Source organism: Eschrichtius robustus, chromosome 1 (genome assembly GCF_028021215.1).
Source record: "Eschrichtius robustus isolate mEscRob2 chromosome 1, mEscRob2.pri, whole genome shotgun sequence".
Classification (NCBI taxonomy): Eukaryota; Metazoa; Chordata; class Mammalia; order Artiodactyla; family Eschrichtiidae; genus Eschrichtius; species Eschrichtius robustus.
Window position 1 is genome coordinate 29,988,016 of NC_090824.1, and position 22,564 is coordinate 30,010,579.

Sequence of the window (22,564 nt, forward strand, 5' to 3'; positions counted from 1 at the left end):
GTCCAGCAGTGGAAGAGAGAAACACTATGTTGGTTAAACCAGCCTCATTATGTCCATCATTCTTAATCTTTATGTTTCAATCTTTACTAAGGAAATGGAGTCCCAATACAGAAGAGATAAAGCTACTCCCAACTGTTGGTCACAGAGGGGAAACTCTGATGTTGGTGATAAAACTGCTGAAATGTTTGAAAGGGTGTTTGCTGGTTTGTGATGGGAGGCTGGCTACTTCACAAATGGTTAGAAAGATGGGTGGAGGCTGCTGAGTAGGAGCAAAGGCTGCAATGTAGGCCAGTGACTGTTCTGTAGACACAGCTTCCATTGGCACAGTAACACAGTGGCCACATATTCATGGATTTCCGCTTGGGTTTGGTATGATGTCAGCGATCTAGATTTTCTCTGTACGTGGCTCTCCACTCCAGTGCCAGCAACTTTAGGTGGGTGAAGAGGAATAATGATTTCCTGAAATACCATCCCAGGGTTTTTCTCTAGGGGAGGTTGGTGGGGGTTAAGAGCTAGGGGCTGCTGTGTTGGTGCTAGCACTCTGGCTCTGGGTCTGAACATAATGCTCATGGGATTGGCTGCAACTGTGACTCCATCCAACAGCATTACAATGGAATTCTTCATTGGTGTAGACTGAAGTTCTTGGGTATTGGTTGGAGTTGCAAATGACTTTCCTGTGTTCTAATCGTTATTTTTTCCTGTGCCACAGCAGGTGCTGGCTGAATGACATGTTTGATACTTTGAACAGGTTGAGCATGAGATTTATCTTCTGTCATGGGGCTTGACTGGCCACCTCAGCCCCCAGCCTGTGCTGTGCTGGTTGTATGGGACCGGATATTGCTGGACAGTAGACACCGAGTTAGTGTCTGGTTAAGCGGTGGTGGTTAATCAGAAGGTGAGTATGTTGGCAAAATGCATTCTAACTCAATAGAATGGTCTGCTGATGCTGCTAGCGTCTGAGTCTTTTGAGGACTCCATCATTTAAACAGAGTTGTTTCTTAGCTTTCCCCAATGACTGTGATGGTTAAGGATGTCTCAGGGCTGTTGTTAGTTACCATTCATCCATATGTTTTTCAGATCCCTGAATTTTGTGGTTATTGTCTCTTGTGTTTGGAAACAATTCTCCATGGATCTCTCACACAGTGGTACATCTTGAGAGTGAGGCATTGTTTGCCCTTTGTATTGGACTATATTTTCAAGGAGATTTAGTCCAAGGATGATGTTTACTTTCCATGTTCGATAATTATAATAATGGCCTGCAACTTTGGGATTACATCTTTTAAAAAAATCCTTTTTTATGATTTTGTGGCATTTCAGAAGAGAAAAGATGTATGTATTCAATCCATCATGTTAACTTGGATCCAGTTTTGAATGAGTTACCTTATGCCTCACATTAGTCACCAAGTCCTATCAATCTTATATTCTACCTTTTGCTCAGATGTCTTGTATCTTACTATTCTTTCACAGTGGGCCCTGGAGGCACAGGTCCTGCCACTGACAAGGTGTTTGAACAAGGAAAAGTAATGACTGCTCTTGAATTTGCAGTTTCCCCGATTATAAGATGGAAAAGATACCAGTTCTTCTCTTACAGGATTTCTGTGAAGATTAAATTAGGTGTGGCTCTAAAGCTGTGGTTTCAGCTGATGCTGTGGTGGATACTCCTTATTTTCCACTTAGACTCCCTCATCTAAAGGTTCCCTAAGTAGTCTCAGATTCCCTATCTCTTCCTGCTCCACCTTTCATCCACTTCTAACACATAGGTGTGATTTATCCTCCTATTTAAAAACCTCTAATGGCAGTCCATTACCTTGGGGATAAAATCCACAAGCCAAAGTTCATTTTTAATCTGTAATTATGGTTAAAATTCATATACTTTTTTAAAAAAATATATCTTTATTGGAGTATAATTGCTTTGCAATGTTGTGTTAGTTTCTGCTGTATAATAAAGTGAATCAGCTATACATTTACATATATCCCCATATCCCCTCTGTCTTGCGTCTCCCTCCTACCCTCCCTGTCCCACCCCTCTAGGTGGTCACAAAGCACCGAGCTGATCTCCCTGTGCTATGCAACTGCTTCCCACTAGCTATCTGTATTACGTTTGGTAGTGTATATATGTCCATGCCACTCTCTCACTTTGTCCCAGATTACCCTTCCCCCTCCCCGTGTCCTCAACTCCATTCTCTACGTCTATGTCTTTATTCCTGTCCTGTGCCGAGGTTCGTCAGAACCTTTTTTTTTTTTAAGCTTCCATATATATGTGTTAGCATACAGTATTTGTTTTTCTCTTTCTGACTTACTTCACTCTGTATGAGAGACTCTAGGTCCATCCAACTCACTACAAATAATTCAATTTCATTTCTTTTTGTGGCTGAGTAATATTCCATTGTATATATGTGCCACATCTTCTTTATCCATTCATCTGTCGATGGACACTTACGTTACTTCCATATCCTGGCTATTGTAAATAGTGCTGCAATGAACATTGTGGTACATGACTCTTTTTGAATAATGGTTTTCTCAGGGTATACGCCCAGTAGTGGGATTGCTGAGTCACATGGTAGTTCTATTTTTAGTTTTTTAAGGAACCTCCATACTGTTCTCAATAGTGGCTGGATCAATTTACATTCCCACCAACAGTGCAAGAGGGTTCCCTTTTCCCCACACCCTCTCCAGCATTTATTGTTTGTAGATTTTTTGATGATGGCCATTCTGACTGGTGTGAGGTGATACCTCATTGTGGTTTTGATTTGCATTTCTCTAATGATTAGTGATGTTGAGCATCCTTTCATGTGTTTGTTGGCAATCTGTATATCTTCTTTGGAGAAATGTCTATTTAGAGCTTATGCTCATTTTTGAATTAGGTTGGGTTTTTTTGATATTGAGCTGCATGAGCTACTTGTATATTTTGGAGATTAATCCTTTGTCAGTTGCTTCATTTACGAATATTTTCTCCCATTCTGAGGGTTGTCTTTTCATCTTGTTTATGATTTCCTTTGCTGTGCAAAAGCTTTTAAGTTTCATTAGGTCCCATTTGTTTACTTTTGTTTTTATTTCCATTTCTCTAGGACGTGGGTCTAAAACGATCTTGCTGTGATTTATGTCATAGAGTGTTCTGCCTATGTTTTCCTCTAAGAGTTTGATAGTGTCTGGCCTTACATTTTGGTCTTTAATCCATTTTGAGTTTATTTTGTGTATGGTGTTAGGGAGTGTTCTAATGTCATTCTTTTATATGTAGCTGTCCAGTTTTCCTAGCACCACTTATTGAAGAGACTGTCTTTTCTCCACTGTATATTCTTGCCTCCTTTATCAAAGATAAGGTGACCATATGTGCCTGGGTTTATCTCTGTGTTTTCTATCCTGTTCCAGTGATCTATATTTCTGTTTTTGTGCCAGTACCATACTGTCTTGATTACTGTAGCTTTGTAGTATAGTCTGAAGTCCATGAGCCTGATTCCTCCAGCTCCATTTTTCTTTCTCAAGATTGCTTTGGCTATTCGGGGTCTTCTGTGATTCCATACAAATTGTGAAATGTTTTGTTCTAGTTCTGTGAAAAATGCCATTGGTAGTTTGATAGGGATTGCACTGAATCTGTAGACTGCTTTGGGTAGTACAGTCATTTTCACAATGTTAATTCTTCCAATCCAAGAACATGGCATATCTCTCCATCTGTTTGTATCATCTTTAATTACTTACATCAGTGTCTTACAGTTTTCTGCACACGGGTCTTTTGTCTCCTTAGGTACATTGATTCCTAGGTATTTTATTCTTTTTGTTGCAATGGTAAATGGGAGTGTTTCTTTAATTTCGCTTTCAGATTTTTCATCATTAGTGTATAGGCATGCAAGAGATTTCTGTGCATTAATTTTGTATCCTGCTACTTTACCAAATTCATTGATTAGCTCTAGTAGTTTTCTGGTAGCATCTTTAGGATTCTCTATGCATAATATCATGTCATCTGCAAACAGTGACAGTTTTACTTCTTCTTTTCCAATTTGGATTCCTTTAATTGCTTTTTCTTCTCTGATTGCTGTGGCTAAAACTTCCAAAACTACGTTGAATAACAGTGGTGAGAGTGGGCAACCTTGTCTTGTTCCTGATCTTTGTGGAAATGGTCTCAGTTTTTCACCACTGAGAATGCTGTTGGCTGTGGGTTTGTCATATATGGCCTTTATTTTGTGGAGGTAAGTTCCCTCTATGCCTACTTTCTGGAGGGTTTTTATCATAAATTCTCGTTGAATTTTGTCAAAAGCTTTTTCTGCATCTATTGAGATGATCATATGGTTTTTCTCCTTCAATTTGTTAAGGCGATTTATCACATCGATTTGTGTATATGGAAGTATCCTTGCATTCCTGGGATAAAACCCACTTGATCATGGTGTATGATCCTTTTAATGTGCTCTTGAATTCTGTTTGTAAGTATTTTGTTGAGGATATTTGCATCTATGTTCATCAGTGATATTAGCCTTTAGTTTTCTTTTTTTTGTGACATATTTGTCTGCTTTTGGTATCAGGGTGATGGTGGCCTCGTAGAATGAGTTTGGGAGTGTTCCTGCCTCTGCTATATTTTGGAAGAATTTGAGAAGGATAGGTGTTAGCTCTTCTCTAAATGTTTGATAGAATTCACCTGTGAAGCCATCTGGTCCTGGGCTTTTGTTTATTGGAAGATTTTTAATCACAGTCTGAATTTCAGTCCTTGTGATTGGTCTATTTGTATTTTCTATTTCTTCCTGGTTCAGTCTCAGAAGGTTGTGCTTTTCTAAGAATTTGTCCATATTATTGGCATATAGTTGCTTGTAGTAATCTCTCATGATCCTCTGTATTTCTGCAGTGTCAGTTGGTACTTCTCCTTTTTCATTTCTAATTCTATTGATTTGAGTCAGCTCCCTTTTTCTCTTGATGAGTCTGGCTAATGGTTTGTCAATTTTGTTTATCTTCTCGAAGAACCAGCTTTTAGTTTTATTGATTTTTGCTATAGTTTCCTTCATTTCTTTTTCATTTATTTCTGATCTGATCTTTATGATTTCTTTCCTTCTACTAACATTGGGATTTTTTTTTTGTTTTTCTTTCTCTCATTGCTTTAGGTGTAAGGTTAGGTTGTTTATTTGAGACGTTTCTTGTTTCTTGAGGTAGGATTGTATTGCTATAAATTTCCCTCTTAGAACTGTTTTTGCTGCATCCCATAGGTTTGGGGTCATTGTGTTTTCATTGTCATTTGTTTCTAGGTATTTTTTCATTTCCTCTTTGATTTCTTCAGTGATCTCTTGGTTATCTAGTAGTGTATTTTTTAGCCTCCATGTGTTTGTATTTTTTACAGAGTTTTTCCAGTAATAGATATCTAGTCTCACAGTGTTGTGGTCGGAAAAGATACTTGATATGATTTCAATTTTCTTAAATTTACCAAGGCTTGATTTGTGACCCAAGATATGATCTATCCTGGAGAATGTTCCATGAGCACTTGAGAAGAAAGTGTATTCTGTTGTTTTTGGATGGAATGTCCTATAAATATTAATTAAGTCCATCTTGTTTAATGTGTCATTTAAAGTTTGTGTTTCCTTATTTATTTTCATTTTGGATGATCTGTCCATTGGTGAAAGTGGGGTGTTAAAGTCCCCTACTATGATTGTGTTACTGTCGATTTCCCCTTTTATGGCTGTTAGTATTTGCCTTATGTATTGAGGTGCTCCTATGTTGGGTGCATAAATATTTACAATTGTTATATCTTCTTCTTGGATTGGTTCCTTGATCATTATGTAGTGTACTTCTTTGTCTCTTGTAATAGTCTTTATTTTAAAGTCTATTTTGTCTAATATGAGAATTGCTACTCCAGCTTTCTTTTGATTTCCATTTGCATGGAATATCTTTTTCCATCCCCTCACTTTCAGTCTGTATGTGTCCCTAGGTCTGAAGTGGGTCTCTTGTAGACAGCATATATACGGGTCTTGTTTTTGTATCCATTCAGCCAGTCTGTGTCGTTTGGTTGGAGCATTTAATCCATTTACATTTAAGGTAGTTATTGACATGTATGTTCCTTTTACCATTTTCTTAATTGTTTTGGGTTTGTTATCATAGGTCTTTTCCTTCTCTTGTGTTTCCTGCCTAGAGAAGTTCCTTTAGCATTTGCTGTAAAGCTGGCTTGGTGGTGCTGAATTCTCTTAGCTTTTGCTTATCTGTAAAGGTTTTAATTTCTCCATCGAATCTGAATGAGATCCTTGCTGGCTAGAGTAGTCTTGGTTGTAAGTTTTTCCCTTTCATCACTTTAAATATGTCCTGACACTCCTTTCTGGCTTGCAGAGTTTCTGCTGAAAGATCTGCTGCTAACCTTATGGGGATTCCCTTGTATATTATTTGTTGCTTTTCCTTTGCTGCTTTTAATAATTTTTCTTTGTACTTAATTTTTGATAGTTTGTTTAATATGTGTCTTGGCGTGTGTCTGCTTGGATTTATCCTGTATGGGACTCTCTGCACTTATTGGACTTGATTGACTATTTCCTTTCCCATATTAGGGAAGTTTTCAACGATAATCTCTTCAAATATTTTCTCAGTCCCTTTCTTTTTCTCTTCCTCTGGGACCCCTATAATTCGAATGTTGTGCGTTTAATGCTTTCCCAGAGGTCTCTGAGACTGTCCTCAGTTCTTTTCATTCTTTCATCTTTATTCTGCTCTGCAGTAGTTATTTCCACTATTTTATCTTCCAGGTCACTTATCTGTTCTTCTGCCTCAGTTATTCTGCTATTGATTCCCTAATTTTAGAGAATTTAAAATTTCATTTATTGTGTTGTTCATCATTGTTTGTTTGCTCTTTACTTCTTCTAGGTCCTTGTTAAACATTTCTTGTATTTTCTCCATTCTATTTCCAAGATTTTGGATCGTCTTTACTATCATTACTCTGAATTCTTTTTCAGGTAGACTGCCTATTTCCTCTTCATTTGTTTGGTCTGGTGGGTTTTTACCTTGTTACTTCATCTGCTGTGTATTTCTCTGTCTTCTCATTTAGCTTAACTTACTGTGTTTGGGATCTCCTTTTCGCAGGCTGCAGGTTTGTAGTTCCCATTGTTTTTGGTGTGTGCCCCCAGAGGGTAAAGTTGGTTCAGTGGGTTGTGTAGGCTTCCTGGTGGAGGCCAGTGGTGCCTGTGTTCTGGTGGATGAGGCTGGATATTGTCTTTCTGGCGGGCAGGACCACCTCTGGTGGTGTGTTTTGAGGTGTCTGTGAACTTAGTATGATTTTAGGCAGCCTCTCTGCTAATGGGTGGGGTTGTGTTCCTGTCTTGCTAGTTGTTTGGCATGGGGTGTCCAGCACTGGACCTTGCTGGTGATTGAGTGGAGCTGGGTCTTAGCGTTGAAATGGAGATCTCTGGGAGAGCCCTCACCAAATGATATTACGTGGGGCTGGAAGGTCTCTGGTGGTCCAATGTCCTGAACTCAGCTCCCACCTCAGAGGCTCAGGCCTGACACCCAGCCAGAGCACCAAGACCCTGTCAGCCACACGGTCTTCCCTCTTGCTGCTGGATTCTGTGTGGACCACCACCCTATCCTCATCACAGAGGGATGCTTTCACGTAGGTAGATGTGGAAGGAATGCATCACACACTGGTGGAGAGGCAGGATGCTGGTCAGCCCGATGGGCTCCAACAATGGGTGAAACTCTCTTAATCACTTTTTATGTGGAATCCACAGCTGTAAGGATGAGAGAGACAGAGAACTTGAAGGGTATACAGCAGGCGCCTCGCTTGTGTCTTGCTGTCCCATAGGCTGTTAGCCGTCAGCTTCGGATTTCATTCCTTGTGGCCAAAAACACTTGTGGGTCCACATCCGGCGGTGGTTGGGGATCAGGGTCTCTTGCAGAAGCTGTAGTCCCCCGAAAGCGTGGCTACCGCCTGAGAAGGAGCCCCACCTCAGCTCCTCACCGCTGGCCTCTCCACAGGGCTCCAGGGATTCTTAAAGTGGCATACTGCTTTTCATATGAGAAATAAGCATGTTTTTGAAGATCTGCTAGTATTGTAGGATCCTCTGTGGAGGTGGGGGGTGGCTTTGGCTCACTTCAGGGACAGACACTGGCAGCAGTAGTTCTGGGAAGTCTAAACTTCATATTCTTTTAATTCCTGTGGCTGTTCCGCCAGTGTGTTCCTCTCCTCAAACACATTTATTACCGTATCTTAAACTCCAGCCACATAAACAAGCTCACCCCTGCTGAAACCTGGCATAGGTTTCCTGTATTTGAGCCTCTGAAAATTCTATTTTCTCCACTTGAAATGACCTTCCTCCATTTTCTCCTCATGAGTAAGGCCTAGTTCTAAAATTATTTCCTGTGGTAGATCATTAGAATATTGGCCTCCAATGAATCGTGTCTCCCTATTGTCAATGTAACACTGCTACTCCTACACCAGGAGATGGAGTTGGTTTCTCCATCCTCTTCAATCTAGGCTGGTCTTGTGACTTGCTTTGAAGAATAGATTGTGGTGGACTTGACATTGTATGAGTTCTGGAGGCTGGGCCTTAAGAAGCCTTTCTGTTTTTATCCTCTCTCTCTTGGAACTCTGAAACCAGCAGGCTGTGAAGCAGTCCAGTCTAGCCTACTGGGGGATACGAGGAGACGTGGAGGAGAACTGAAGCCTCAGCGAAGAGTAGGCACCACTGCCAAGCAAGTGAGTGAGGCCATCATAGACCCTCTGGCCTCAGATGAACCATCAGATGACTAGGGCCATGTGGGTGAGACCAGCAGAACAACTGCCCCAATTGCTAATTCATGGAGTCATGATCATGAAAAATGAAAAAATCATTATGGTTTGTGGTAGTTGGTTATACAGCAATAGATAACTGATACACATCCTCAGAGAAATATTCTTCTAGTATAGTGCATAGCTCATATAACTATTGGTCTACCTGTATCTGTTTCTCTCACTAGATTAATAGCTTTTGAAAAGCAGAGATCAGGTTTTTACTCATCATCATGTCTCCTGTGCCTACCCTAGTGCGTGGTACAGAGCAATCATGTGGATTTATTACCCAGGTCATATACTCCCCATTTCCTGAAATGCTTTTACCTGCTCTCTGGAACACATGGTCAATCATAAGTAAGATTATTTTTTAATATCCTCAACCTTTTCAGTTAATATTCCCTTTATCTTCTTGTTCTTACCAAATAGGCCTGCTTCCCTGTAGCCCTCTTAGGTGGTGCCTATCCTCCCTGCCCCATGCCTTATACCCCTCGGGGTTTGAAGGCAGGAAAGCAACCTCTTTGTTTCTCATGGCTTCATTCAGACTGTCTCCAATCCCTCTCTCTTCTCTAAAGAACACTCAGCTTTGATTTCCATGACATCGGGTTAAACCACCTGTACCCCTTGCTGTGAAAGTCACATACTGATCCCTGGGTCCCAGCCTCTCATTCCATGAGGACTCACAAGCACCCTCTCTAACACTCCCCAGTAGTGATTTCAATATCCGGAGAACTCAATCTTCCAAAATCATGACCTCTTAGTTCCTTGACCTCCATTCTATCTCAGTCACTTATTCCCATAGTCATACCTTCCATCTTGTCACCACCAATATATTGCAACCCCTCTACAATCTCAATTTCAAACATCCACTATCTAATCACCACCTCATATATTTCCAACCCTCTTTCTCTCACCTCCAGCTCCAAAATTCCTTTGCCACTGGAACCTACAAATTTATTGTAATCATTACTCTTCACTGTTCTTTACCATCTCATGTTCTCGCTTCCCTCCTTAGTCGGTTAAAATTTAATGGTCAGGACTTCCCTGGTGGCGCAGTGGTTAAGAATCTGCCTGCCAATGCAGGGGACATGGATTCAAGCCCGGGTCCAGGAAGATCCCACATGCCTCGGAGCAACTAAGCCCGTGCGCCACAGCTACTAAGCCTGTGCTCTAGAGCCCGCGAGCCACAACTACCGAGCCTGCATGCCACAACTACTGAAGCCCGCACACCTAGAGCCCATGCTCCACAACAAGAGAAGCCACCTCAATGAGAAGCCTGCGCACCACAACGAAGAGTAGCCCCTACTCGCCGCAACTAGAGAAAGCCTGCACACAGCAATGAAGACCCAATGCAGCCCAAAATTAATTAATTAATTTAAAAAAATACAGTGAGTTAATGTTTAAAAAAAAACTTAATGGTCAATCATTTTAGTTATGCTCTTGCCTCTCTTTTGATTTATCACGCTCTCATACTTGCTTTAGCCTTTTAAGGACTTTTAATGAAGTCTAATTTTCTACCTGATACATGCCCGAAATCAAGGGAGTTAAATGTGGCTGGAGAAAGATTTGCCTCTCTTTAAATTCATAAATATTAATAATAATCAAGAGGGTCTTTAAGCTACCTAGCAGTCAAAACTCTGTTTCCCTAGTCCGATCTCTTTACTCTCTTAAATGACTATTTCATAGCTTCTAATCTCTTCCCAGTCCTTTAACATCTCTACTGTCTTTGCTGCCCATATTACTAAGAAAATTTAAACAATTAGAAGAAAACTTCTACAAGCTCCCACCACCCCTTTATGCTTATTTGTACCTCTGTGCATTTACTATGCCTTCCCTCCTCCTCCTATGAATACACCGTACATGTTTCTAGCTAAAGCTTCCCATGTACCTGTGCATCAGATTCAATCCCTTACCTCCTTGTCGAAATAAGTCCTTGAATTTTCCCTCTTTCTCCTGCACCATTTTTTCCTCTTTACTGAATCACTCCCGTCATCATACAAACATACTGTGACTTTCGTATTAATTTAAAAACCTACGTATTCTAATCTCATTTACCCATTTAGACACTACTGCACTTCTTCCTTTTAAGGAAAACTCCTATGAAGGCTAATAATACTCACTACCTCAACTCACTCTCCTCCCATTCTGACTTGAACCCACTCCAGTAAGGCTTTTTGCTCTCAATGCTTCATGGAACACAAACTTATCAAGGTCAGCAGTGAAGTCAATGTTGCTAAATCCAGTGGTCGATTCTCAGTCCTTATCTTAGTTGACTATCAGTTACATTTGATATAGTAGATCAACTCTACACTTCCTTCAAATACTTTCTAGAAAATTTGGCTTCCAAGAAACCATATCCTCCTGATATTCCTTGTCTCCAGCTACTCTTTCTCAATTTGTTTTGCTGATTTCTTCTTTTCTCCATGTCCTCTATATACTAGATTATCCCAAGTTTTGGGTCTTGGACTATGTTTTCTACCTACACTCACTCCCTTGGTGAGCTCATTAATTCCATGGCTTTAATACCATCCATATGCCGATGACTTATGTCCCAGCTCAGACTCTGCCTGAAAGATCTAGATCCACAAACCCAAGTGCCTACTTGTTATTTCTAGTTGAATGTATAATAGGTCCCTAAAATTTGACATGTCTAAAAATGAAGTTTTTGCAAAAACAGACATATAGATGGAGCAGGTTAGAAAGTCCAGAAATAAACCCATGCACTTATGGTCAATTAACCTACAACAAAGCAGGCAAGGATATACAATGGAGAAAAGACAGTCTCTTCAATAAATGGTGCTGGGAAAACTGAACAGCTACATGTAAAAGAATGAAATTAGGACGTTCTCTAACACCATATACAAAAATAAACTCAAAATGGATTAAAGACCTAAATGTAAGACCAGATATTGTAAAACTCCTAGAGGAAAACATAGGCAGAACACTCTCTGATGTAAATTGCAGCAATATCTTTTTGGATCCATCTCCCAGGATAATGGAAATAAAAACAAAAATAAACAAATGGGACCTAATTAAACTTAAAAGCTTTTGCACAGCAAAGGAAACCGTAAACAAAATGAAAAGACAACCTACCGAATGGAGAAAATATTTGCAAATGATGCAACCGACAAGGGATTAATTTCCAAAATACATAAACAGCTCATACCGCTCAAATCAAAAAAACAAACAACCCAATCAAAAAATGTGCAGAAAATCTGAATAGGCGTTTCTCCAAAGAAGACATACATATGGCCATGAAGCACATGAAAAGATGCTCAACATCACTGATTATTAGAAAAATGAAAATCAAAACTACAATGAGGTATCACCTCACACTTGGCAGAATGGCCATCATCAAAAAGTTTACAAATAATGAATGCTAGATAGGGTGTGGAGTAAAAGCAACCCTCCTACACTGTTGGTGGGAATGTAAATTGGTGCAGCCACTATGGAGAACAGTATGGAGGTTTCTTAAAAAACTAAAAATAGAGTTACCATATGATCCTGCAATCCTACTCCTGGGCATATATCTGGAAAAAACTATAACTCAAAAAGATACATGCACCCCAGTATTCATTGCAGCACTATTTACAATTGTCAAGACATGGAAGCAACCTAAGTGTCCACTGACAGATGAATGGATAAAGAAGATATGGTATATATATATATACACATATACATACATACACAATGGAATATTACTCAGCCACAAAAGAGAATGAAATAATCATCTGCAGCATCATGGATGGACCCAGTGATTATCATACAAAATGAAGTAAGCCAGACAGGGAAAGACAAATATCATATAATATTGCTTACATTTGGAATCTAAAAAAAAAAAAGATATAAATGAACTTATTTACAAAACAGAAATAGACCCACAGACATAGAAAACAAACTTATGGTTACTAAAGGGGAAAGGGCAGGGAGAGATAAATTAGGAGTTTGAGATTAACATATACACACTACTGTATATAAAATAGATAACCAACAAGGACCTACTGTATAGCACAGGGAACTCAATATTTTGTAATAACCTATAAGGGAAAAGAATATACATATATATGTATCACTGAATCACTTTGCTGTACACCTGAAGCTAACACAACATTGTAAATCAACTGTATTTCAATTAAAAAATAAAAATGAAAATGAATTTTTTGATTTCTTATACTTCAGCTAAACAAACAAACAACCCCCCTGCCCCATTCACAGTCTTTGTCATTGAACTCAATGGCAACTCTGTTCTTCTAGTCACTCAAGCCCAAAAGTGTGGAGTCATCATCAATTCCTTTCTTTCTCTCATATTCTACATCAGATCTATCCCCAAATACTATTCTGCCTTTAAGCTTGAATTGGAATCTGACCACTTTACATATCTCCAATGCTGACAGCCTAGTCTGAGTCACCATTTTTACAATAGCCTCCTATCTGGTGCTTAACCTCCCAACTCCCCAGAGTACTTAGAAAGCAATAGAGTGATCCTGTTGAAACATAAGTCAGAGCATGTCACCCCATGCTCAAAGTCCTCCGGGGGCCTTATAATGACCAAGAAGCTACACGATCTAGCTCACCATTATCACTCTGACTTCATCTCTATTATCCTTTCTTTTCTTCACTCTATTCTAGTTCCCTCTTCTTAGTTCCTCAGTACACCAGGAACACGCCTGCCTTGGAGTTTTAGCACTGGCTTTCAGGAATGCTTGTTACCTCAGTATCCACATAATGCAACCCCTCATCTCCGTCCATCTTTACTCAAATGTTACCTTCTCAGGAAGTTCTTGCTTGGCCACTAATTCCAAAATTTTAACACTCCTATCCCCTTTTCATACTTATTTTCTTCATTGGTCTTTACCACTACGGAAATTCTGCAAATTTTCCTTCTTTATTTTATCTCCTCTACTAGAATCTAAATTCCATGAGAGCAGAAATTCTGACCTGTTTCATTTACTTCTGGATCCCCAGTGCCCAACAATGCTTAGAAAATGGTAAATACCCAGTAAATATTTGTTGAATGAATGACCAGGCATACTGAAAGAAGAACCAGATGGAACTCTAATAAATAAAAATAGAATAATTGAAATAAACACCTGAAAGCTAGATTAAAGGTAAAATTATTTTTCAGAGAACACCACAATGTCAATGAAAGAGATATATGCCGTTGTTCATCTTATGAAACTAGCATAAATTTGGTACTGAAACCAGCATAAATTTGGTACTGAAACCAGCAACGAGGGTAAATAAGAAAACCAACAGTCCAATCTTGCCCATGAAAATAGATACAAAATCCTGAACAACATTTTATCAAGCAAAATGCAGAAATGGGTGAAAAAATATATACTAGCCAATATTAGGGTATAATTCCATTTATATAAATTTCAGAATGAGAGAATACTAAGAATGCAAGCATCTTTCATTATCCAAATCTACTTGGTACTTGAGTTCAGACAGTGACAGTCTGAATAATAAGTTGGGATACTTATGGGTACCTCAACTGAGTACATTTATTTTTTAAAGTGACATATAGTATATTGACTCTTTTTTTTTTTTTGGTGTGCTGTTCTATGAATATTGACCTATGTATAGATTCATGTCACCACCACTAACCCAATCAGAATACAGAACTGTTCTGTCATTCCATAACTCCCCCAACTCCCAATCCCTGGCAACTATTGATCTGCTCTCTATCACTATAGGTTTTTTTTTTTTGGTTTATTTATTTTTTAGAATGTCCTACAAATGGATTCATATAGTATCTAACCTTCTGAGATGGATTTTTTTTTCATTCAGACAAATGACTTCGAGATTAATCCAAGTTGGTGCATGCATCAATAGTTCTCTCCTTTTTATTGCTGGATATGGATGTACCACAGTCTGTTTATTCATTCACCCACTGAAGGACATCTGGGTTGTTTCCAGTCTTCAGAGATGATGAATAAAGTTGCTACGAATATTGACAAGTTTCTGTCTGAATGCAAGTTCTATTTCTCTTGGATAAGTACCTAGGAGTGGGATTGCTGGGTCACATGGTAAGGATATGTTTAACTTTGTAAGAAACTTCCAGAGTAGCTGCATCATTTTACCTTCCCACCAACAGCTTATGAGAGTTCCAGTTGCTCCATAACCTCACTGACACTTGGTATTGTCAGGATTTTTATTTTAGCTATTCTATAGGTGTGCATTTTCCCCCAAATGGGAAAGCAAATAGCAGATTTTGATAGGGAATCATCTAAAATTTTATCTTAATTTATTTGGTTATTGGTTTGGATAGTAAGGTATACACACCTATGTGGAAAGATTGTGAGGAAAAGCAACAATTTGTTTAATATAAAAGTAGATAGTGGTTCCTCTGGCAGAAAGGGAGGTAGATGCCATCCACTACGTTCCCTAGAGGCTCTAAGATACCGAGGATGTGTTATTTATGAAGCGGCATGGTGGTACATGTGACCTGTTCTATTCTTCTTCTTGAAACTATACCCATGTGTTTGATAGATTTCACAATTAACAATTTTTAAAGAGATATTTGAGCACAGAAAACACACAAAAACCCCAAAGTAATGCAGAAAAACATTTTAAAACCACTTCTTTCAAGAGTTCAAGTACAATGAGTTAAAACACTTTAAAGCATTTTATAGAATTTGAATATAAGACTTTTTTTAAAGCTTGTTTAAAACTAAAATAATTTCCTTAATATTTCTGTGCTTGTGTACACCCCATAGGCGAAATGGCTGATGGGCTAGCCAGTTCGTTAATGAGTTTGTTTCTTTCCAGAAGTCTCAACCATAGGCTGGTCATGGTTAGACCATTCTTAATGACTGGCAAAGAGTAGTTTCTTCCTAGAAACCAGGATCAGAACTTGACTTTATATAAGAAGCACAGTGAACATATCATCTTTGCTATTCACAAACTATTAGACACCTCCCAGGTCACAGTCAAGGCTACACAACACTTCAGCAACACTTCCTTGTTGCCATCAACATCTTGTAAGGAGAACATTTACCTGTGACAACACTGGGGATTTTGGAGAGAAAGCTCTTGACTGTTCTGATAGGCACACCACCTGTCTTGTCATCTTGCATCTTTGTAATGATGTCTTCAATCTGAAAGAGATTAAAGAAAAGAAGTGTTATTGTATCTCACAAAGTAATAGTAAACAGTACCTTTATAAATAGCCAAAATGTGGGAACATGGATGCCAATAAGAGATATTAGGAAAAGCCTCTGCCTCAGTCAATAAACGTAGTAGCAGGATCTGCTACGGGCCAAGTGCTGGGGATAGGGAGGCCAGGGGGTTATATATAAATAGCATAAAGCATGGTCTGTAAGAACAACCACTTGCCCCCAGTTCAGCAAGTAAGGAGAAAGAAATTCTTGATAGGATTGGATCCAACATGCAATTCAATATGTATGTGATGAAATTCCTCCTCTTTCCTAAATTGGGTTTATATATAGGTTGAGCCATATGAAATTGCCACATTCAACCTAAAAATGGCCATTTCCTATAGTTTAACCTAACATTATTAACATACTGCTGTTAGAAGTATAGGCGGGGCTGCCTTTGGGACCAGAGAAGGATTCAGCCAGAGTCACATAGGGGAAAAAATAAAGAATATAAATCAAGATATGGAAAGTGCTGATGTGGAGAAGTTGGAGGACAAGTCTCATGGTTGTGAGTGGTGGCATGAGGGGCGTCACCTTTAGCCAGGACTAAGATGGAACAAGAACACGATCCTCTCCTTTTGGACTAGAGAAGACCACACTACCATGAGAAGACCATGGTGGGCTACGGCCTGGAGCCAGGTGAAATTGTATTGACGAGACAAGATACTGTGTACATAGATTGAACACAGAACAGAGAGAGGAGACGGACTACCAAGGATGTAGGTGCCTAAACTGGGAAACCAATCTGTAGCTGAGAATTTACAAGCCAGATGTAATTTCCTGGGCAGAAAACTTCAGAATAGGATACAGAGCAAACTGTAAAAAGGACATAGATCTTTTTGTTTGGTGAGTGGTAGGGAAGGGCAACTGGAAAAGGGAAGAAGATAGTGCTTAGTTTTATCACATATTTTGTTCCCCTAAGCAATTGAATGTATGTGAAACACCAGGATGGATTCTCTGAGTGCTTCCAGAGTAGAGTCACATAATTTTAAGTCTAGAAATTTAAAGCTGGAGTTCACCTAGTCTAATGTACTAGTATAGCAATTTGTGGGTAAGTGAGTTTCTCAAATCACATGACTAACAACTTATTTGAAAGAAATAGGTAGCTTGTTAGAGACAAAGTTAGCATAAGATATAACGTAATAATAATAATAATATACAATAGCCAAAATATATTAAGAATTTATTATGTAGGTACTATTCTAAGTACTATAGACATATTATCTTATTTAATTCCCATGATTACTTCATAGCCTAGATTCCACTATTATCCTCATTTTCAGATAAAGAAGCTGAGATTTAGTGAGGTGTATCAATCAGGGTAGACTAAGTTAAGCTGTGGTAACAAATAACCCTCAAAATCACAATGGTTTAATGTAACCAAGTTTATTTTTCTCTCATGCTACAAGTCTATCAGAGATCACCAGGACGAATCTGTTCATTGTAGTTACCCTGGGACCGAGGCTGACGGAGTAGCCACCGTCTTGAATGTTGCTGCTCATTGTGTTAGAGAGGCGAGAGAGAATTCTGGAGACTCTTGCATGAGTTATTGCATGTTATAGCCCAGACGTTACTATAATAATATCACAATTCTTTGGACAGGACGAGTCACCACCCAACCACAAATGAACCAGGGGATCCAGTCTTCTGGGTGCCAGGAAGAGAGAGGAGAGGGCCATCTGTGAGCAGCATCAGTGACATCACAGAGATTAAACCACCTTCCCAAGGTCACACAGCTACCCAGTGGTAGATCTGAGCTTGAACCCAGCCACATATCCCAGAGATCAGGCTTCTAAACCCTGGGGTGCTCTGTCACCCAGTAAGAGTCTCAGAGAAGCAGCCAAGCAGGAAGACCATTCTCCCCTGGATATTTCTTGGTTTCCCAGAGTAGTACTGATAGTGAGAAAGAATCTTAAGCTCCCTGCCCCTTAGGCAGTGGTTGAATATATCACACCAGGAAAAAGGGTCATTCTCTGAAGGCCTGTATTCTGTTAGATGACAGGATAAGGAGGATTTTCAACCACATTCTTGTTAATAGTCTCAGCTAGAGCCCCACCTTTTGTCCTCTAAACTCAACGCAACGATTCAGAGTAGTTTGAGTATTTATTACTTATTGATAGTCAAGGAGAGTTATTCCTAGAAAAATGATCAGATTTTCAAAGTAATCTATGCTTTTGATCTAGTGTGCTATGTGAAACCAGAAGTATCAGTTACATTGCTGCTTTTTATGAAATGGCCTGAAAAATCACTGGAAATTGGAGGAAAGCCAATATTTCGATTCAGTTAGACCCCTGACATGACATTAGTTGGTAAAAGTTCCAGTCTGTTCTGATGTGGACTGGATTTAAAAACTGACAGAGGACATCTCCATGATTCTTTTTTCCTCTGCTCTGTTTAGTTGCTTTATCACACCATTGAATCTTAAAAGGACCTGTCTACTAAAGAAGAAAACCTACCTTCTTATGTTGGCCCACAATGTACCAAGAGGTAGATCACTCGTCAGAGGTTACAGCTAGATCCAAAGGACAATCTCCTTAAATGACCAGAAGGGGATAACATTCTAGCAATAGTTTACAGCATCAGAGGTGTAGAAGAATGTTTCATTGATCCCCAATTCTTGACTGCTCCCCAGAATTAACAGACACCCAGATCCTTGTTCTGGCCTCATGGTGGGCGGAAAGTCTGCTTCTTGACTTTGGGGCTTAGCCATGTGACTTGCCTGGCTAATGGGATGTTATTGAATGTGATGTGAGCAGAGGCTTTTAATGTACCTGGATGGTGATGCTTACCCCCTTCCCTGGCCCTCCTGCATCAGATGGCTGTTGTTCCAAGGAAGGTGAGAGACATCTAGAGCAGAAGGGACCCAACCCATAGCTAGACAGTCAAAACTCAGCTGACCTGCAGACTCATGAGTGAGAAATGCATGCTTATTGTTGCATGCCACTGAGTTTGGAGTGATTTGCTATGCAGAAAAATTGTGGCTATAGCTGACTGATACACAGGGCTCTGAAAAAAAATGCATTTGTCAAAACTGATGAAGCCACAACAAATAATAAGAATCAATAAACCTTAGAGGTAGGGCATCCTAGAATCCAACCCTTTTAAAGAATGCAGAAATTCCATCTATACCATTCACGATGTGCTTAAAAATTCTTAGGGTTTATTCTAACATTATGTCAGGCAAATTTGTGATAGCTGAGTTTGATTCCATAGCATGGTCCACTGTGACATCAGCTAATAATACTGTCTCTGAAAAGTTTTTCATGGTTTCCGGAGAAATGCTAAGAGTACAGATCTGCCAAAAGATCAAAAGTGGGCTCCCAGGAGCTTATATAAATTATAATGACAAACATTTTCAGAACATCTATGTTATGATCAATACTGTCCTAGGTATTTTAATACTTTTCTCAGTCTTAAAATTTATTTAACAAAGATACTGAAATTAAGGCTCAGAAAGGTTAAGTCATTTATCCAAGGACACACAGCTATTAAGTGGCAAAGCCAGGATTCTTACCCAAGTCTTCCTGTCTCCAATGCCCAAGCTCTGTCTATCAAATCTAAGATTCATCTTTTATCCTCAACCAGTGCCTGCCAACATGCTTTTTAGATACAAGGCACTTAATACTGTTTGCATTGAAGGGAACGTTTAGCTCAGTCCTAAGAGGATAAAGGAGAAAAAAGAGAAATTGATCCAGATAATCAGATTCTCAACCATCTCAAGGTTTATTTTGGCCCAATGACTGTTGACGTCTTGTTGCTCAGCATTTTCTCTCTTTGTCCCAGGGGCTTGGTTGGACTTATCCTCTATTGGCAGATCACAGCTCCTGGGTTGGGAATGGGGAGACGGGAGGTATATACTTTTGTTTTCTTGACTGTTCAGTTCCATCTAACTTCTGGTACCTTTTGTTCCTGAAGAAGAGCAACATCAATTCCCTGAAGTTCTGTGTCATCAGGGAGCATGTTGGACCTAAGTTACACTGTGCCAATCAATAAGCAGGTGGCCCTTATCTGACAGCCAAGTGATGCGGAGAAACCACGTGGCCAGCTCGGCCAGTTCTGCCTGGATGGCTCACAACAACCAAACGCCCTTCTCTAAGGAGCTCAGAGCTCAGCACTGACAAGCAGGTAAAACATCCTTCCAAACAGCAGGAAAAATGGAAAGCACTATACCATAGAGTGGGTTTTCTTTGAAATGAAAAGGAATATTATGAGGACAGTAGACATAATTCACTGAAATAACCATGGGGTATAAGAGAGGAGTGGGGAGAAGCAATCCTCCCTTTACAAACTGAAGCCACAGAAGGACAGTAGGAAGAACACTGGTCTGAGGCCCAAGAGAAATGCCAGCCTCAGCTTCACTGTTTTGCTGTGTTGACCTTAGACAAGCTACTTAACCTCTCTGGACTTCACTTCCCTCATCTCTACAGCGATAGCTCTGGTTGCTAAGCTAAGATTTCTAGTTCTAAAACATGAGAGACTTCTCTGACTTGACAAATGCAAAGCTGTGTCTGCAAGGAAGGAATAGGACCAGCAATCAGGCCCCTGGGTTACCATCCTGCCCATCTGCCAGGTGGATCCATGCAGAACGCTTCCCAGTGCTGAGCAGTGCAAGGTGGGGGAAAGGTGCTGGGCAGGACCAGGGATTTTTGATGTTTTTAGAAATCATTTCAGACAGATGGCATCAGAAGCCAGACAGAGACATGATCCAAAGAGGCCTTGACACTGCCCTTTCTTGGCCAGCTCCATCTCTGTTTGGATAGATGGCATGCCTAACAGAAATGACTAAGGGCCAATATTAGTTTTGTTTGTGTAAATTAATTATCTGATAACTAATTTATTTAGCTCCTCCAATCTTTCCTCAGTGGAAGATTAGAAAACGTCAAGAACAGGCAAACTATGTTGCCATCATTAAAAAAAAAAATACACCACAACTTCAGCAAAGAAGGCAGAGTATGCCTCAGGCATGAAGGTCTTTTTTATTGAAGCATTTCATCTTGACTTAGCAATCAGTTGCCTATTTCTAGCTACTAATGACTGTTACTTCAGCTCCTGCATTCATTAAAAACCTCTTCTATCTTGGTGTCTGCGAATGAGTGAAAATGAATCTTTGGACACATCTTATCAGCCCAGAGGCAGAAATCAGAGCTGGCAAGTGATTATCATATTTCTTAATCCAAAATGGGCATGCTCCACTGAGTATGGTCTGTCCCATATGTGTTCCATAAGATCAGACCATTTCTCACTTTTATTTTTAAAAACACCACACACTGCTATTCTCAACATTTAAATGTCCTCAGCTTGACCTACTGGTTTAGTGGACATTTAATGAGCATCTACAAAGTGCCAGGCACTGATTTAGTTTCTATGGTTACAAAAAGTAGGTAAAAGAGAGAATCTGTTCCTCTTCATCATGGACTAATAAATTTCAGAAAGACTCAGGGATGTAGCCTGTGTTGGAGACAGCAGAGCCAAGTATGAGTTCCAAAGAAGTTAGAAACACTAAGGAATACCACTTTCAGAGACCCTCAGAGGGGGAACCATCAAGACTTCCACCCTTTTCCTCCAGCCCATTCAAAAGACTGATTTCAAAGTCAGGAACAGACTTTTGAGATTCCCTGTGCTAGCTATGACAATGATTGCAATGCCTGCTAACTTGTATTCAGTTAAACTTACTTTGAATCACTGTATCAGCCTAGAATGCTTTTGACGGAAAGTTTAAAAAAATCCAAACTAAGAGCAGTATGGAGGTTCCTTAAAAAACTAAAAATAGAGCTACCATATGATCTTGCAATCCTACCCCTGGGCATATATCTGGATAAAACGATAATTTAAAAAGATACATGGTGCAGAAGGGGAGAGGCAGCATGTGAAAAGGAGGGCATCTGGAGTGTGGAGTTCCAGAGTTTGCAGGTAAACTTATAAAGTAATATAAAAATATTGTCATATGACATAGCCTCATCCACCAGAGGGCAGACAGCAGAAGCAAGAAGAACTACAATCCTACAGCCTGTGGAAGAGAAAAGACATTCACAGAAAGATAGACAAGATGAAAAGGCAGAGGGCTATGTACCAGATGAAGGAACAAGATAAAACCCCAGAAAAACAAAACCTTCCAGAAAAAAAACCTTCCAGAAAAAGAATTCCGAATAATGATAGTGAAGATGATCCAGGACCTCAGAAAAACAGTGGAGGCAAAGATCGAGAAGATGCAAGAAATGTTTAACAAAGACCTAGAAGAATTAAAGAACAAACAAACAGAGATGAACAATACAGTAACTGAAATGACAACTACACCAGAAGGAATCAGTAGCAGAATAACTGAGGCAGAAGAACGGATAAGTGACCTGGAAGACAGAATGGTGGTATTCACTGCCATGGAACAGAATAAAGCAAAAAGAATGTAAAGAAATGAAGACAGCCTAAGAGACCTCTGGGACAACATTAAATGCAACAACATTCGCATTATAGAGGTCCCAGAAGGAGAAGAGAGAGAGAAAGGACCAGAGAAAATATTGGAAGAGATTATAGTCGAAAACTTCCCTAACATGGGAAAGGAAATAGCCACCCAAGTCCAGGAAGTGCAGAGAGTCCCATAAAGGATAAACCCAAGGAGAAACATGTTGAGACACATAGTAATCAAACTTACAAAAATTAAAGACAAAGAAAAATTATTGAAAGCAACAAGGGA

The 22,564-nt window shown here is 39.6% G+C and overlaps 1 protein-coding gene across 1 annotated transcript in view; it reads right to left on the bottom strand.

The window, feature by feature from the left end:
* Window positions 1-22,564, bottom strand: part of RGS6 (regulator of G protein signaling 6) — a 564,680-nt gene that overhangs the window by 168,892 nt on the left and 373,224 nt on the right. Inside the window, exon 3 of the mRNA XM_068562720.1 lies at window positions 15,717-15,816. Within this exon, the coding sequence (XP_068418821.1) occupies window positions 15,717-15,816 (100 nt within the window). The remainder of the gene's footprint in view (window positions 1-15,716; window positions 15,817-22,564) is intronic.